The 18011-nt window shown below is 40.7% G+C and overlaps 1 protein-coding gene across 11 annotated transcripts in view; it reads left to right on the forward strand.

The window, feature by feature from the left end:
• Positions 1–17274, forward strand: part of CREB5 (cAMP responsive element binding protein 5) — a 494465-nt gene extending 477191 nt beyond the window's left edge. For 6 of the 11 annotated variants that reach the window (XM_025464478.3, XM_049093753.1, XM_025464480.3 and 3 more), the window contains 3 exons: positions 1962–2192; positions 9611–9719; positions 10639–17274. In XM_025464478.3, coding sequence (XP_025320263.1) covers positions 1962–2192; positions 9611–9719; positions 10639–10802 — 504 coding nt within the window. In that variant the 3' untranslated portion in view covers positions 10803–17274. Of the gene's footprint in view, positions 1–1961; positions 2193–9610; positions 9720–10296; positions 10326–10638 lie in introns of all 11 variants that reach the window. The other 5 variants (XM_049093755.1, XM_025464477.3, XM_049093757.1 and 2 more) reach the window with 3 other exon arrangements.
• Positions 17275–18011: the final 737 nt, after the last annotated feature.

The following is an 18011-nucleotide window of genomic DNA, read 5'->3' on the forward strand; positions in this document are numbered from 1 at the left end:
ATAAGTAACAGTAATTACCAGGGATGTATATTCTGGTCTTAGAGTTGCATTTGCAATTCCTCCTGCCTTCTTAGGGATTCTCTTGCATGTAAGGATGTGATTCTAGAGTCCTGGCATCACTCCTCAGTCACTAGGAATTTCTCTTAGCCAAACTGCGCTTTCAACCCTGAACCAAGCCTGAGCCTGAAGCCACCACATAACTTAACCCCTCGGGTAAAGGCACAGGAGAAGTGTCAGAGATAAAGGTTGGTGGGAGAACATCGTATCAACTGAGAGGTCTTGGGGATGGAGGTTCAAAACCCAGTTTTGCCTCCTTGAGAGTCTTGTTTGCGGCTGACAGTTAGACAACACAAATTGCCTAAAAGAAATGGTACAGGCAAAAATGGCCAAGTTAGCAAGTTCCTTCCTAATGCTTTGCTTTGAGGTAGCTAGCTCAGCAGCCAGCATCTGAAATGGCAAGTGCTAACCCTTTGCTAGTAACAAGGCTCGCATTTTCACCAGCCACTCTGGTGAATAAGAACTTCAACACTAAATTTATTTTGTTGTTTCTCTGTGATTGGGAGGAATGGAATCACCAATAAGCACTTTTAGAAAATGTCTCCGGTTTAAATAAAAATCACTGAGATGCAATCTACTTCAGGCCTGAGCCTGATTTCTTCTACAGTGAGTCATAGAAGCTTTGATAGAATTCGGTATTAAAATATATCACTTTCAGTCCACTGATGTCAACCAGTAGTGATTATTAGTACAATTACAGTCACTCTGATGGATTTCAATCATAGATTCGGAATCTGGTAGCAAAGGTTGCTGTGCTTTCTTTTAAACACTTTTTTTTTTTTTGCCTGTTATTTCTATAGGTTAAATGTCTCTTGTAAAACAACTTTATAGATATTGCAGCCATAAGCCTGAGTGACTGAGAAATGAGAAGGAAAAAGAACACCCTTTATTGAGGATGAAGAAAGGAGTGCAGTGCTTTAGGGAAAACATTAGGTGTCCAGACACATAAAGAGTCAGTCGTGAAAATTTCACTCAATGCTGTGTGTCTGCCTTATGAAGGGAAATAAAGCTGTATGGGCAGGAGTCTCCAAAACTTCAGGTACCACTGAGCCTCTTGCAGTTCTTAGAGGGAATCTATAAGTATAGTAAAAATTTTTAATAAAGTGCTTTGCCACTCCTAGGGTTTCCTTACAATATATGTGGTGCTTCCTAGCCCTCTCTCCCTGTAACACAGACAAGGTGTATTACAGGGCTCAGGGCTACTCTGGGCATCCATCGTGTAGGCCCCACTTCCAGCCATCTGGAAAGGCCTGGCTCCGGCTCAGCTCCAAGGGGCAGGTGGACCCATCTGGAATGTGCCAGTCCAGCTAGGCCGTTCGCTTTAAGAACTCTGAAATGGTGAAAATAGGATTGTAGCTGCTTTCTGGGCTTCCCAGGGTTCTTTCGGCAGGAGTCGCAGGGGTGATGATGTTCCACAGGTGTGTTCTAGGAACACGGCTTTGACACCAGGAGAATGAAAGCTCACAACCTGCCCAGAAGGAGTTTTCAGCAGAGGACAGAAGACTCATCAGTATTGTGACAATAACCCTGGTCTCTCTGCTTTCACCTGTAGCCCTGCGCTGGCACGTTAAACCTTTAAAACACACCTTAAATAAAACATGCTTAACATCTGAAGGAGATGTTAAACATGTTTCCTCAGCTGTGGTTCAGCCCAAATGGCTGTCAGGGAAAAAATCTATTTGACTCTGTTTCGCGAATCATTTCTACGTCTTGCCAAAATATCACAGAAGATAGTTCAACGATGCCTTTCATGAGCACGATTTCACTAGTTACTTTGTTCTTAGAAAACAAGTTTGATATGAGCCACCAGCTCTCTGTACTTTGTGTTCCAATACCAGCTTGGGTTTCTTCTCTCACCCAGCATGTTCCTTCTCTGTCCCTGACCCCTTCCCTCCCATGCCCAGCAGGTCTCACCAGCGACGCAACAGATGCAGCCAACCCAGACAATACAGCCGCCCCAGCCCACAGGGGGGCGCCGGCGAAGGGTGGTGGACGAAGATCCCGACGAGAGGCGGAGGAAATTTCTGGAACGGAACCGGGCAGCTGCCACCCGCTGCAGACAGAAGAGGAAGGTCTGGGTGATGTCACTGGAAAAGAAAGCAGAAGAACTCACCCAGACAAACATGCAGCTTCAGGTGCAGGCCACTGTCTCTTTCCTCGGGACTCAAAAAGCCCTGTGTACAGTTGGCATTTCCTGCCCCCGGCAGGCACTTGTTGACCTAAGCAGTAATACCACACGTTAGCCCACAGAGCAACTGCAGGCCTACTCCTCAAGCTTTGGTTAACTCTGGGACACTTTACAAAACAAAATGACCATTCAGTTTTAAATCAATCTGCCTGCAAAGCTCTGAGGAGAGAGAAGCTGCCCAGCTGAGTTGTATAGGGCTGACAGCATAGGCTTTGGTCAGATGAGGTTCACACTCTCCTTCAGCCATTAATTGTGTTGAACCCCCAGGCCCTCAGTGTCCTCATCTATAAAATGGGAGTAATAACCTCATAGAGTCGTTGGGAGTAATAAGTGAACTAATGTCTCCAAAGCAGTTTTCCCGGTACCTAACACATAATAAATCTTCAACCGAAAGGCAGTTCTTTGTATTCACCAGGGAGGGGGTTGCTTTGACTTCCACTGGGTGACCGCTGTTTTTGTTTAATGGAGGAAAAGAACATTCATGGTTGTTATTTTGCTCTATAGGAAAAGACATGTTCCCGTCTCATTTTCTAACTCAACAAGATTTGAATCTTGCAAGATTTTTCCTTTTCGTGGGTGGCTCAGCGGGGGACATTTCCTAACAAGGCCACTTCTGGGAGCATTTGAGAGAAGGGGAGGAAAGTGTAGTACCCAGGGCTCCTCCTGCGGACCTTGTGTGGTACAAATGATGCGTTCAGGGCATCTGTTCTCACACGAAAAGGAATGCCCTCTCCACCAGCAGAAAAAGCAACTAAATAATTATATGCAGGGATAGCTTTAAGAGTTGGGGATTACGGCCTCGTGCTTCTAGAAGCAGAGAGAATGGCTGAAAAGTGGAAGGAAGAGGGGAAAGATTGCCCCAAATGGGGAGGATCTGTTCCTCAATAGTTTTTGTAGGTCACCTTCACCTTTCCCCACCTGGTTCTCTGTGTGTCTTTAGAAAGGAACAGTAGAGGTGCCAAGCTCCCAAAGCTTTTGCATATTCAGTGCATTCAATGGAAATGGCCTTGGGCAGCAAATGTGTACACGAAAATATATAAAGAAAGCTTGGGTTATACATGGACTGCATATAGATGCTTACATTTTCCACTAAATTTATCATCCTTTGTGTGATAGACATGAGAAAGACAATGGGAAACATATATAGCAGATATGGGAAATAGAGTAGTAATTCTTCCCAGTGGCTTATATGTGTATGAAGGTGGGGGCTGTGTCTTATCTTATTGCCCTTTCCCCCTACTCTACTCCCTAACCCTGTTTCTAGTATAGTGTCAAGCTAACATGCTGAGTTCCTGAGTGTCTATACTCAGTATCTGCTTGTTGAGTAAATGAATGAGTTCCCCATCTCTGGAGTGTCCAAGAACTGGCTGCCTGACTACTTGGCAAGGATGTGATTGAAGGGAGTCAAGCCACAGTGGGATGGCTGGACTCTTAACACCTTGAAAGTCATAGCAACTTGAAAATCTGTAGTTCTAAAATCCTGGCAGCCACAGTGGTATGTGAGAAGCTTTTAGGTAGAAGATGGTAAGCACTTTTAACATTCATAGTAATCATGTTTTTATTTTTGTGTATATTGAAAAATGTAATTAGAACATCAGACCTTCAATTTCACAGATACTCTTGGTAAGGATGAGGCTAAATTATTAAATAATGAGTTAATTTGTGCAAACATGTTAAGTCAATAAAAACTCTGGTACATGTGGATCCAGCAAATATTACAGCCACTGGCTCTGCAATGACTGCCGTGTGGGAATCTCTGGAATTTGCTACCAGTTGTGAGGTTTGCAAGAGGACCATGAAAATGGGCAGGATTTTTCAATCTTGGCACTATTGGTTTTGGGCCTTGATAATTCTCTGTTGTATCCTATTCTTAGTAGATATTTAGTAGTATCATTGACCTCTACCTCCTAGGTATGAGTAGCACCCCCTGTCTCACCACCAGGTTGTAACAACCAAAACGTCTCCACACATTGTGATTATACCCTGTGGGGGCAAAATCAGACTAGTGATTGAGAACCACTGTCTTAGATGAAGGAGCCATGAGTAGCCAGCTGGCACATATCAGATGCCAACAAATGTTTAAATCAGTTTTAACTGAAATGAGTCCTTGCAGAATTATATCAGCATATTGACTATGGTCCTAGAGCTTAAAAACAAGGAGAGATCACAGCAGAGATCCAGGGAAAGTGAAGATGCTGGTCTCCCTGAAGTCAGATGTTCTCATGACTTGGCATATGCCTGTATCTTATTGCTTTTACAAAACACATAAGATAAATTTACCCTTTACAAGGCCCTAATCCATTAATTTTTACCATTCTTTAGGACCATAGATGACAAAGGAAAAAAAGATACTAGAGTTCTAGCCCCCCAAAACCAGGGGGTTGGAAAGTTTTATTTGGGCCAGTCAACAGGCACCAATATTTTTGGTTGTTAAAGCAGTGCCCAAGGAAGGGACAGTCTCCGAGAAGACTGAATTCTTTGTGTTTTCCAACCACTGCTTTGCTTCAGAGGGACAGAAACCACAGCCGTTCCATGTTTTCTGGGATGCTGAGTGCTCCACATCATGCCTTGTGATGCTGGAGAGGATATGCAGATTCTGCTACCTTTGAATGACCCTTTCCCTCTTACTGGACCTTTGTCAAAAGAAAAAGGTGTCTCTCTTGAGGCTAGTCCAGTGAGCCAAATTTTAAGTAAACAGAAATGGAAGGTGCTAAGCAAACAAACTCTAGCCAAACGGAATATCCAAGGTCTGGATGGCCAGCTGCCACTTTTGAGTTGTTTTTCAGCATAGAACCTTTTAGCTGGGCTGCAGAGTTTCAGATTGGAAAAAAATCAGACCTAAGAAAACAAAATCAAACTCCCAGACTTCATTTCCTTGTCTCACAACAAATCTAAACCCAAGAGGTCAACACAGGTATAGGAATTGAGGCAAATATCAGAAACCACCCAGTCTGACGTTTCGTAGAGGGAAAAACTGAGGGTCAAGGGGACAAAAGGAGTCTTCCCAAAAGTCACACAACCAGCAAGTATTAGGATGAGGACTCAAGCAAGTCTCCTCTTGACCCAAACCACTGCTGTATGATCTTTCATTGTAGACAATTCTTCAACTAAAGGAATCCACGTTCTTTTCTCTGACAGACTAGCTAAGATCAGCTCTGAATTTATCAACTACTGATGGGGTGCTCGGTGGATTGTTTGTGTGCAGTAGATGATATGGAAATCATCTGGTCACCCGTGGAAATAATTGCTTTTCTTTTTTAGTGCAAAGACACATGGCCTAAGTCGCTGCTAAAATTTTAGACACATGAGCCCAGGTTTGGGACTTGGCAAGAGAATAGGCCAGATGGGAACTGTTGCCTTACAAATTGAGAGTCCTTTGTTTTAGAATGAACTAAACCTGGCCTCGGCTAATCTACAAAAAAGAAAAAATAAGTGTGTGGGGGTATGTGTGTGTGTGGGTGTGTGTGTGGGTGGGTGCTATATTGTAGGGCCCATTTTGATAATTATTTTTTTGGCACAGACTACTGCTTGCATCAGAAAGCATTCTGGGTTTATCATATTAACAGAATGACATCCCCAAAGCCAAAAACTGCAAATGTAGCTATTAGGAACTTCTTGGAGTACTTGTTTAAAATATGTTATTATGGTATTGAATGTCTGTATAGGGGCACTACTTCACCCCCTAGACAACCTTATGGGTTAAAGAATGGATTAATACAACGGCGTCTAGCCTCTGACAGTCCCTGTCTAAATGGCTAACTGCTTTAGAGTAGCAAACCCAAACTCAGTTCAAAAACTGAAAAAATGAAGGGCGGATTTCAACAGGATAATTAATACTGATTATTAATACTTTGCTTTTGTAAAGTACTTTTATATGAAGACCTAGAACGATTATTATAACCCATGCAGGGGAGTAAAAAAAATTGGTGATTTGCCTCAATTCATAAAGCAAGGTAATTCAGAGTAAGAAAGTGCCTCCGGAAGGCCTGGTTTTTATTTCCCTCCTAGAGCTGCGGGCAACATTTTATTTCTTCCATGCATTTTGAAACATTTGCTATCTGGTTGTTCTCTCCCAAAATGAATTCAAGGTGATTCTACTTATGTTCCCTCGAAAAGCATTTTTATTTTAAATATAGTCTAGCATCTCCTAGGTCAGTTAGCATGGAGACTTGAAGATGGTGATTATGCGTGTGCACGGCACATGATCTACTCTGCTTTCTCTAGGTCAGCGATTCTCAACCTTTCTTAATCCAAAGTCTCCCTAATGGGATCTGATGAAGGCTCTACAGACTCTCTCAACAATATGGACACATACATGGACATGAGGATTTGTGCTAAACTGAGACTGTAGCTATAGCTTTGGAATCTGCCCTGATAAGATTCGGAAGCACGGGCGGTGCCAGAACTGGCCCCCTCAGGAAATACAAGACTTGAAATATAGGCATAGTTGAGAATACTAAAGGTAGTCGACTAATGAATAAAAAATAAAGATCGACTCTTTCATTAGATTATTAGGTGGTTAGCTTTCTCACTAGAAGGCAAAACAGAAACACTCAAAGAGTAACCACCATTTTGGGGGCAGGAATTGGAGAACTCCTCTGACCATCTTGTCACCATTACTTCAGTGTGGCAGTTTGGGAGGCCAGACAGTATTATTCTGAAACCCCTGTTGAGAGCTCCTTTTCCTGCTGGAAGTTGCCCTGGGATTTTCTGTTGCTTCTGTGGCCAAAAGACTTTGATTTCATCCTTAACAGCATCGGAATTATGTGTGTATGATCCAAACAAGAGGCTGATTGTTCTTCTTTATGGAGAATATTGATTGGCATTGGTTTTCCAACCATAACTCAACTAACATAATTACTAATGCATTACTTTAAGAAATATGTCCATATTCACATCTATCTTTAAAGGATCAGTTACCACGGTAGTCTTCAGGTTCCTACACTTGTACAGACCATCCTACTCCCAGGTTCTCGGTTCCTATACTGACAATGTATTGCTTTATTAATAAAGAGCTTTGCTATCTCTAGACCAAAAGTGCCCCCTGAGTTATCAATTTTTTTGGGGCCTTTGGTTAAAGGCCGAGACACTATATATGCCGTTCATAGCGGTGATCCGTGCTGTTCTGTTGTAGCCTCTCATGGAAGCAAAAGGTTTACTGTGAAACAATTTGGGGTGTGCCAAGTATTGCAGGCAGTTAGCAACTTGCGATTGTAGAAGCCCAAAGAACGGAATTCAAAGTGTTTTTTTAAGGAAGGGGCAATGAACACTTTGTGCCTGGGAGATTGAACACTGCCTAGAGAAGGTGGGACGGAGCAGAATGTAGTTGGGGAGGAACAGAGAATAAAATCAACCTCTCCAAGAGGGCCACCGGGTGGGAATTTTTTTTCTCCCCTTCTAGAAGTGTAAGAAAGCAAGAGAATCTTATTTGGTTTTGTTTTAAATATTTTCCTTATTTGTTGTTTCCTAGGTCACAGAAGAAAAATTGTGGGAGGATATCGTAAAAATTGGAGCTTGACTCCATTTTCTAAGAACGATTGTCTGCATTATCTGCAGCTGAGAGTTTCTCCTTAGAGTGCAGGTGTCTTGGCAGTTGTGGGGTTAGAAAAGTGCTGTATCTAGAATCCAGTTGCAAATAATGACATTTCATTTTGTTTTCTTTTTCTCTATTTTCATTTTGTGTTTGTTTGTTTGTTTGTTTCGTTTTTAACCAGGGGTTGCCTTCTATTTAACAGTCTAACTTTCTTTTACACATGCCATTTTTAAGCAAAGGGAATCTGGGAAAAGCAAGGACGGCTGTCTGAATTTAAATGGGCATTAAAATCAAAGAGGAAAGAATTAGTATTTAAGGCTAAAATAAGTTGTCCTATAAATAAAGGTTGCACTGACCCCAGAATTGACAAGGGTCAGTTTTGGCTTTCATAAGGCCCCATACCAGTCATACTCCTTTGGAGGTGGGAGATGCAGTTCACTCTCCTGAATGTTTGCAGATTAAGAGCAATTAAGTGATTTATTTGTCATTAATGCTAATTTCCCAGACAGGCATTTTTATTTTGTAAAATTTGGAGAAAGGTTTTTGTAGATAAGATTCTTACTATTTTGTTACTTATGTTACTCAACATTTTATTATCTATAATATAGTTTGCAAATAAATTTGGAAAAGGGAGGTATTCCTTAAAACAAGTCGCAAAAAAAATATTTTAATTACTTTTAGAATCCCAAACTTACTTTTTTAGGTGGTAAATGCATGCCTGAAAAGCCAAGTTCATATTGAAAGTGTAGATACAACTTAATGACAGCAATGTTAAAACACCCTTTTCTGTGTGCATGTTTTTTTTAAAGTCTCCCACATGTGGAGTACAATGCCTGGCAGCCACAAATGAACATTGGCCAAAAAGAGGGTATTATTTATCACAACTATAAAATGGCTTATTTGAGATAGTGCTGTGTTTACAGTTTACTTTTATCAAGTGGAAGCACCTTAGAACCAACCACCTATTCTACATTTATATTTACAGACAGTAGTGCCAAGCACATTATTCTACAAAGCTATGAATCGGTCTTTGTGAATTACTACATAAAGTGGAGATTTGAGGCACAAGAAACACACACACACACACACACACACACACACACACACACACACGGAATCCACAATACCCTGATATTGATGCCAGAAAGAATTCATAGGCTTAAATGAGCCAAACTAGTTAATGAACCAATCAAACTAATTTAATCGTGGCCAAAGCTTCATTGCCCCTCACATTTCTGGGCTGACCTCATCCTACCAGTAGAGGATCAACATTTGTTCCACGTGTTCCACGTTCACTTTTTCATCACATTGAGTGTCAACCTGAGCTTATCAGACAGTGTGAAGATGATTATTATGAATAGCTAAATTCAGTGATTGCTCAGTATGTGCCAGGCAATATTCCTGATGTTTTACATCTGTTGCCTCATTCCGTCCTCACAACTCCAAGAACTTTATTCTGGTTTTATCCCCAATTATAAACAAGGTCACTGAAGCTCAGCTGGCTTACGTTTCCTGCCTAGAGTCACCCAGGTTGTGTAGAGTGGAGATTCCCACCCAAGTAACATGTCCCAGAGTCCACCACCTGAAGGGTATGCTCTGGACTTTTAATAGGATTCAGCTCTTGAATTTAAATTGGGTATTTTCAAAAAGTCCCAGGTAAAGGTGAGGAGCAAATTAAAGGCAAGCTACACATTTTCAAGTGAATCCCATTAAATATTATTCTTAATGTCATTCAGACACAACAGAAAAGGTTGCCAATATCATCGTTGAAGGTGCATGGGGACTTGTATTCTCTGGTCTTTTCAACATGGCTTTGATATGTCTCTTTCCAGAATGAAGTGTCCATGTTGAAAAATGAGGTGGCACAGCTGAAACAGCTGTTGTTAACGCATAAAGACTGTCCAATAACAGCCATGCAGAAAGAATCCCAAGGATATCTAAGTAAGTCATTGACTTTTTCTCTTTTCTTAGTGTCCAATTTTTTTGCCATTAATTTCGCATTGGATTTTATTGAAAGAGCAAAAGTAAAGTGTAGATTGCACACCCGGGCAGATATCATACTAGAAGTCTTCAGTGGCTGCCAGACTATTGCACTGGGGGATCCCTCTTTTCTGGCCCTATCACCATGCCCACCACCTCCCAAAAATTTCTGGCTAGCCTTTCCCTGGCATTTCACATTATAAACTCCTACCGAATTCCAATTATGCAGCCAGTAGGAAAATAGCTTGCGGGAGCCCAACTACCAGTGGGCTAGCAGTCTTCCAGAGAAATAAATGGGCTGGGGTAGAGGCATTAGGTGAATCACATGCAATGCCTTAAGTTATGCTGCCTGTTATTCACTGGGCTGAAAAGCTAGTGACCTTGTCTTAGTTTTCCAAGAAGTAAAGTGAACCCCTTCCTCTAGACCCCAATTTCTGCATCTGGAACGTCAATAAGTTAAATGCTAGTTGAGTGGGGGATGGTGGGAGGAGCAGGGATTCATGGCTGAAGGTCAATTTATTTTCAAATAATTTTTTAGATTGAGCAACACAGATTCTCCCACCACATGTGAGTATTTTTCCACATTTGATATATGGATGGCTATGTGAAGATACAAAAATGGGGAAGTTCACATATCAAGACTCGAACACATGAAATCAGTTTTGCTGGTCTAGAAAGCATGGCTTTGCTTGTAGCTAATAAAGTGGGAAGGCATAGCTTTTGACTACAGTTTAAAATAAAGTTTTGAAATTAACGTCCAGGAGCAAATGTGTGAAACTCTTCTATTTCTAGTAAACACGTAGTAATATTTTCCTGAGTAGCCCACAGGTCCACCCAAGAAGAGCTATATTGGTATGTGTGTGTGTGTGCTTTTTCCTAGGTCCGGAGAGCAGTCCTCCTGCCAGCCCCGTCCCAGCTTGCTCTCAGCAGCAGGTCATCCAACATAATACCATCACCACTTCCTCCGCAGTGAGCGAGGTGGTGGGAAGCTCCACCCTCAGTCAGCTTACCACTCACCGAACAGACCTGAATCCCATCCTTTAAAATCCACTGGTGGGTCAGACCTTGCCTCCAAGAAGAGCTGTCGCATATCATGCGTCCTTCTTTTAAGGGCATTTTTAGAATTAACTCAGACCTGGAAGACTCCTCAGCCCTTCAGAGACTGGCTTTCATTTTTATAGTTATTATGGAAATGTTGTCTTTTATACTTAGTTATATAAGAAAAAAAGGGAGTTATGCAATTAATTAATCTATCAGCTTGGGAAATGCTTTGGTGCTTTTCTCCAATTTTCTGGTACCAGTTAACTTGTTTATAAACTGAACTCTTTCTGTATATAGAAACGGTTTCATTCTTATCAGTCCAACCCTTTGCCTGAAACATTGAATCTTGTTAAACCGCAGCTTTTAGCCAAAATGAGGCATACCTAGATGTCACGTAAACGGATGCAAGGTAACTGGGTGGTGAGTCTGGCGACATCATAACACATATTGAATTTGCGCTGTGATGTCGCTAGAGTTCCAGATAAACACAGAGCCTATTCCATATTTTCTTCTCTTCCTATAAAAAATTATAAGATCCGTTGATGTCCAAATAAAACCACCGAGCATCTCGCCACCTCTCTTCCTCTTCTTGGTCCACTTCCTCGAATTATCCTCTAATTTCCTCCAATCTTCCTTTCCATTTCCACTTTTTCCTGGGCTCCCTGTGTACTCTTCATTTTTACTTTCTGCTGACTTATACCCCCCACCCTGCCCCTTAGCATCGCAGGTAAAGAAGAAAGTAATTCCTAAAGGGAAAAAAAAGCAAATCTCAAAAATATGGATCTAGCCATCGCTTCCCTTGCCCATGATCCACAGCTGGATTCATTCAGCTCTTGCTTTTTACAAAAATGGTAAGCAGGAGATGTTTAACGCGCCTGATTTAATGCTTTTAATAATCAGAGCAAATAAAAGGTGGCTTAGCCATAGGTGAAGCACTGTTGAATGCCAGCTGTGGAGACACCAGGGAAGGGAGCCTTATAAGCCTCGATTGTGAAGGTCCAAATTATGATGCGGGCTATAACATCACACCCTCAAATTACAACTGGTTTTATATGGCCTGTCTATAAGGTTGAAAATCCATATACTATATAATAATTCAGAAGGGCTCTCTATTCACTACACAGATCACATTGTTCCATCATCAGCTGCTAATAGACTAAGATTTATTACTATTTTTTTTCTTAAGCCTATGGAACTGCCTTTGCCGTTATGGTGGGTGAAAGTGGACACACCACTGGAGGAACAAAGAAAGAAAGAAAACCTAACGTTTCCAGAGGGGTGCTTTCAGCCCTCCCAGAACAGCCAAAGCCTTCTTTGGCTGCTGAAAAAATCCCATGGATGTGGCTTCTCCACTCTTCTGAATAATTCTGATTTATATTTTCAGCAACTTTCATCGACTTGCCCATTTTAGAAAGCAGAGAGTCCCAAACCACGGTTGTGCCTCCTTGAAACAAGCCATTCGACTGTGCTAATGTTTTAATATCACATCTCACAAGTAACGGGGCTAATGTTTTCCTCCAGCAGTCTAGACAGGTGCTGGTGTTTCATCTCCATTTGAATGCTTGATTGACCTCCTAACACAGTGTGTGTGTGTATGTGTGTGTGTTCGCGCACGCGCGTGTTCATGGGATTTAGAATAATAGTATTTTACAAAAGGTGTAGCTTTTATAAGAGTTCAGAAAAGGGAAAGATGTGTGTGGGTGTGTGTCTATTTGTTTATCTCTCACTATAGCATAAGAATCTATTTTGGAGAAAAAAGACAATACGAGGGTCGTGAAGCATGATTTTTATAACTAGTTTCAGTTTTATCTAATAACTTGCTTTTTAAATCAGTATTTATCAACAATTTTTTTTATGTATGCAGTGCTTTCAAAAGAAAGTTTCGAGTGTCCAGGGAAACTCATGACTGGATATGTGGTCTAAACATCAACACAAAAGCAAAAACAAAACAGGAAAACAAACCCACACACACACACGCAAAAAAAAAAACCCAAAAAACAAAACAAAACAAAACAAAAAAAAAAAAACAAAAAAGAAAAAAAAAGAGAGAAAAAAAGAAAAATGCAAATGAAAAGAATTTTCTATTATATTTTAGACAAACATATCTTTTTTTAAGTATTTTAAATACTGAATTCATAGTTATTTTGTTTTGCATCCCAGCAGTAACAGCTAAATGGTTGAACCTAACTGGCTTCCTAAGAAATATTTAAGGTATATCTGTATACTGATATTAAGTTTAATTTTTTCAAAACTCCTTTCTAGGACCATGTATGTGTCTCTCTAAAAAAGATGAAAAGCTCATTGAACTGTTTGCTCGGGTTTTAAATTTTTACATCTTTATTTTATTTTTTGCTTTAAGTAAACAAAAACTTTTCTTTCTTTCCTGCATGCATAGCACTTAATCAAATGGATTTTTTAAAAAATCCACTGGTAATATCAGAATGTCCAGGGAGTGGGCTGTCACTAAAATTATGGTTTACTTTACTTCTGTTCCACCTCTTGATTGAATATTTAGTTGTTAAACTGAAAGCCTCTGTAGTGAAGAACTTGCCTGAGTTTTCTTAATTCAGCAACTTGACAGTTTGACTGATGTGCATTATATAGAGCTCAATTATGTCTGTTTTTTATGCTAAGTAGGCAGACCAACCACACACACACACACACACACACACACACACACACACACGTTAGCAAACGGCCCTCAATGTATAATTAGAATAAACTGTCTTCTTGTTATACTTAGAGCCTTTAGGTATATTCATTAGCAGTGTGGAAATACAGTAAAATGGAAGACGCCAGCTCATTGTCAGAGCATCTTGAAACCCTGAACAGAAAGGCTCATTGGTCAAATCCAACACTCGGCTTATCAGTATTAAGTACTTCACTGGAAGGTCCAGCCTTCACCAGCCTGCCTGAAAATCCCTCCGTGCCCTACATTTTTTTGCCAATCTGGGAAAACATCTTTTTTCTGCCCCATTCTCCTCTCCCACTCAATTAATGGGTCATCCACCTAGATCTTCATGAATCCATTGTAATGACCTTCGGAGCACACCCATCCTGAGGAGGGAAGGCCCCTGCAACCCCTGCAACACTGCCCCTCCTCATTCATGCATGGTTTTTTTTTTTTTTTTTTAATTGGCAGCATCTGCCTTTCAAGTCACTGCCAGCCTACCTAGAAATTTCTACATCGCTTTCCCCTCACCGTATGTGATGGGACTTGACAGCTTAGATAAGTAGACCTGATGGCATTTTCCCACCAGGCGATCCTAAATTGAGGCGTCCACTTCGTAATTATTCCTCCTTAGGACATTTCCTAACATTTGATGCCAGGACAGGTAGAGAGAAATCCTAGCCGGATGATCGTCCTCATGTTAAAGCCTGTGTGAAGCTGATTTTTGTCCCTTTCCACCCCCACTCATCCCTCTCCTACCTCCACGTCAGTGTGAGTGAGTCCCAGTGTTCACGCGGCCTGTGGGAGATGGCAATTTGTGTGGTGTCGTTGCATGAACTGTGATAATTAGGGTGACTTACTTGGGGCAAAAGCCCTTTGGAGCCCATCCGGACAAAGAAATCAAATACAGCGCATGTTCTGAATAGAGGGGCACCGATGGTGGATGTTCAGGTGGTTTTGTTGCCTGTTAGTAAATTCTAGTGTGTCAGTTGAGTTTGCCATTAAAATCTGAAGCCAGCTGCGGTGAAAGACCAGCCTTGGGCTGGGGTGTTGTAAGCATCAGTAACTGCTATAAAACTAGCCATCCAGTTAGGATAGAATGTGCTTCTTTCTGGTTAATAAAAACCATCTAAGAAAATATATATGTATGTATGTGTGTATACAGTGGAATTCAAGGACCAAAGCAAAAATTTGAACAGGAATCTATTAATTTAGAATTTTATAAGATATTTATTAATAAATGTTATTTTAAAACATTCCATTTGAACAGTATTCTTCTGTAGGATCTACTTGTTTTTAAAGTATTAGTTCATAATAAACTACTCTAGTTGTGTATATCTTCATTTTTCAGGGTTTCAAATGGCTATTCTCCATCATTTGGTGGAAGTGTTTTGCCTAGATCTCTGTGCATAGAAATTTCAAGGATTTTTTATTGCTCTGTGAGTTATTTTTTAATCTGTGTTCTGAACAGTTTTTTAAAAACTTTTATTTCTTCTTCTTCTTTTTTTAATTTTTAAAAAGTAAGCTCTTTTCCCTTAGGAAGCAGAGTTCAGCTAAAGGGAATCGGTAACTATAACTGGAACAGCTTTCTTGTCCAAGTGTAGAAACAACTTCATCTCTGCTTCTCCCTGCCCCACCCCAATTTCCTAGAATGCCTTGCACTATTCAGCTTCCTTAGTGCTCGTTTTGTCCGTCCCAAACAATGTGCAGTAGCTTGAAGCCATTCAAGTTCCATTATGCAGCATATCTGAGAAGGAAAAGGAAACAACCCATTTAAATTTGAATAAAACTGTGCCTCTGTGAACAGTAGCAATGTAGAGTCTCTCTTCTGCTTTTAAAATAATTTATATTTTAAAATTGCACTTTAGCTTTTTCGACCCCTTTCTGTTTCTCCTGTTCTCTCTCAAAAGTCCCTCCCTGTCCTCAAACTTGCCTCCTGCTCTCCTCTTTCCACCTCCCCACCCTCCCTCTAAGGCTCTGAGCTGCATCATTTACAAATACTTTACAGAATATTTGCACCAGGTACATGTGCGTGTGTTCCTTAGTATCCTAGCAAAGCCATGTTCCTCACATCAGCCTAGATTAAGCCTGCTACGAGAATACCAAGGAGAAGAGCCAGTTTGTACTCTTTAGCCCTTTATTCATAGCATGTTTTTTTTTTTAATGTTATATTATGCAACAGATGTGAGGCAGCAGCTAAGCTACACTTAAGAGTTTTCTATCTCATCCTCCAAACCAAAGTGTCCTGAATGAGCCAGGAGACTTACTCTTTTGTGCACCATGGTGCATGTGGACTGGTGTCCCAGCCGTCGTCTCTCTGAGGCTGCTGAAGTAACAGTGGCCCCGTCTATTTCATTCCTAGGTCTCAAAAATACAATGTTGCCTTGTGACATAATTAGGGACAGCACCTCTCTTTTACAGTGATAATCTGAGAAAGGACAAGAAGGCACTGAAGCAATAAACCTACTCGTAAAATTCAATACCAAAACAAAGAAATGAAAAACAGAAAACAAAACAAAAACCCTAGCTCATCATGTTGTGAAAAATGAAAAAGTGTATGTCCACTCAAAATATTTTACTATTTCTTGGGGAGTTTTTCAGTGATGTAATGCTTATAGCCAAATTGCTTAAAGAGTGTTTATATATTTTTTTCCTTATAAATTGTCTATTTTTTAAAAAAAAGAAACTATTTACCACAAGTTGAAGAGGGGGGTAAGGCCAAATTGCCAGCATTTGTTAAAAGATTAATATTCTTAAGTAGCACTCTGATACATTTCCAAGCTTATCATCAGAGGGGAATCAGTAACGATCCGCTATTGTATTTCGACCAACTTCTAATATGTAGCTCATTAGAAGCCAGGATTTAGAAAGCTCTTCTTAAGCCATTTAGGATTTCTTACATTGAGTTTCATATTATAGAACTTTCTAGGATTAAAAAAAAAAAACAGAATCATTTTAGCCTCAGGACTGAGAATGTGGAACCTGAATAAATTAGCTTTAAGTATATCATTAAAATCTTATGCACAATAAGCTCATTAGATTCTAGTTGGCTCCTTTAGAATACCAATGCCATAGGCCGGAGATAATGGAAGTTATCAGCAGTGCTGCAGTGGAGGGGGTTTCAGAGAAGGGACCCTTCCCAACCAGCCAGCCAGTAGAAGAGGAGACCTACTCACCCTCTTTCCTTCTATGTTCTGCTAAATCACACCTGCCTCATAGAGAGAGGAGTTCTGCCTTTGAGGTTTGTCTTAGAGAAATGATAAGCTTGAAATGTTCTCCCTGGCGGGGACATGGGGTTTGGGATCTTCTGAAAAGGCCCAGAAAAATGGCTCCGTTCAAACACAGTGTTCTAGGACAATTGGAATATAAATATTGTCCAAAAATAGAACCTAAAAAGTTTAGCACTGTACAAAGTAAGTGCTAACTAAGGAAGTCCCAAAAAAAGGTGCTGTCACTTTAAGTTCTGGACTGGGGGGGTTGTTTGTAATTGTAAACAGCAAAGCATTTATGTTTGTCTGTCTATTTGTAAAGCAACCACCTTCCTTACTGGAAGGAGAAAAAAAAATTGGGGGTACATGTAAATACTTGCTGCAGCATTTAATATGTTCAATTTTATGTTAAGCTTTTTGTTGCATCGTGAACACATTTATTGTTACCAATGGACAATGAGTTCATTAAGACTGTTCAACGAGGTCAGATTTTTACATCTCTTTCGAGCAAGAAGAGACAAGATTTTGTGCATTTGTACAAATGTTAATAATATCACTGCAATTCCAATATAATAAAGCACTCAAATGCAAATAATACATGTAACTTTTGTATGATGAAATTCGGGTTTGGGGATAATGGTATCTATCCTGCACATGGTCTCATTCATGCCTTGTAAACGAAGGCTTGCTTTTCCAGGGTCATGATGATCTAGGGACAGAAGGAGGTGGGATTTTCTCCTTCCTAGACCACCACTATGCTCCCACTGCCTCTTCCATCCAACATCCCAACTAAGGCCACCAGCCTAACACAATCACAGCGAGTAGGCCAACTAAACTTCACCTTGGGGTCAACAGATTTTAGCAGTCCAGAAAAACAGCCAGCATAAATTCACGTTCAAGATGTCCAGGAGCCAAGCATCACATGCTGGCCACTGAGGCAATCAAATCCTGGATTTCTTTGCTTGACTTACAGAAAAGTCCTAAGGATAGTCTTAGCCCTATTGAGTGTGCACTCTTCAAGGTATCCTCCTCCCTTCCATCCCCTTCTACCTTCTTTCCCTCCATCCATTTCATTAATGTTTTCATCATGCTTCTCTTTCTCCTACATTTAATGTCTGATCCATCAGTGTGGCCAGAATCCAACCACCATTGATCGCTGGCTTTACTATTACAGCTCTGTCCAAATTACCAGCATCTTTCACCTGAATTATTGGATACTCTCCTAACTGGCAGCCAGAGGGAACTTTTGAAAAGGGAAGACAGATCATGTCCCTCCACTGCTCAAAACCCTCTAAGGACTTCTCTCCTCGTTCAAAGCAAAAGCCTGCTTTC

The sequence above is a fragment of the Canis lupus genome, chromosome 14 (genome assembly GCF_003254725.2).
Source record: "Canis lupus dingo isolate Sandy chromosome 14, ASM325472v2, whole genome shotgun sequence".
NCBI lineage: Eukaryota > Metazoa > Chordata > Mammalia > Carnivora > Canidae > Canis > Canis lupus.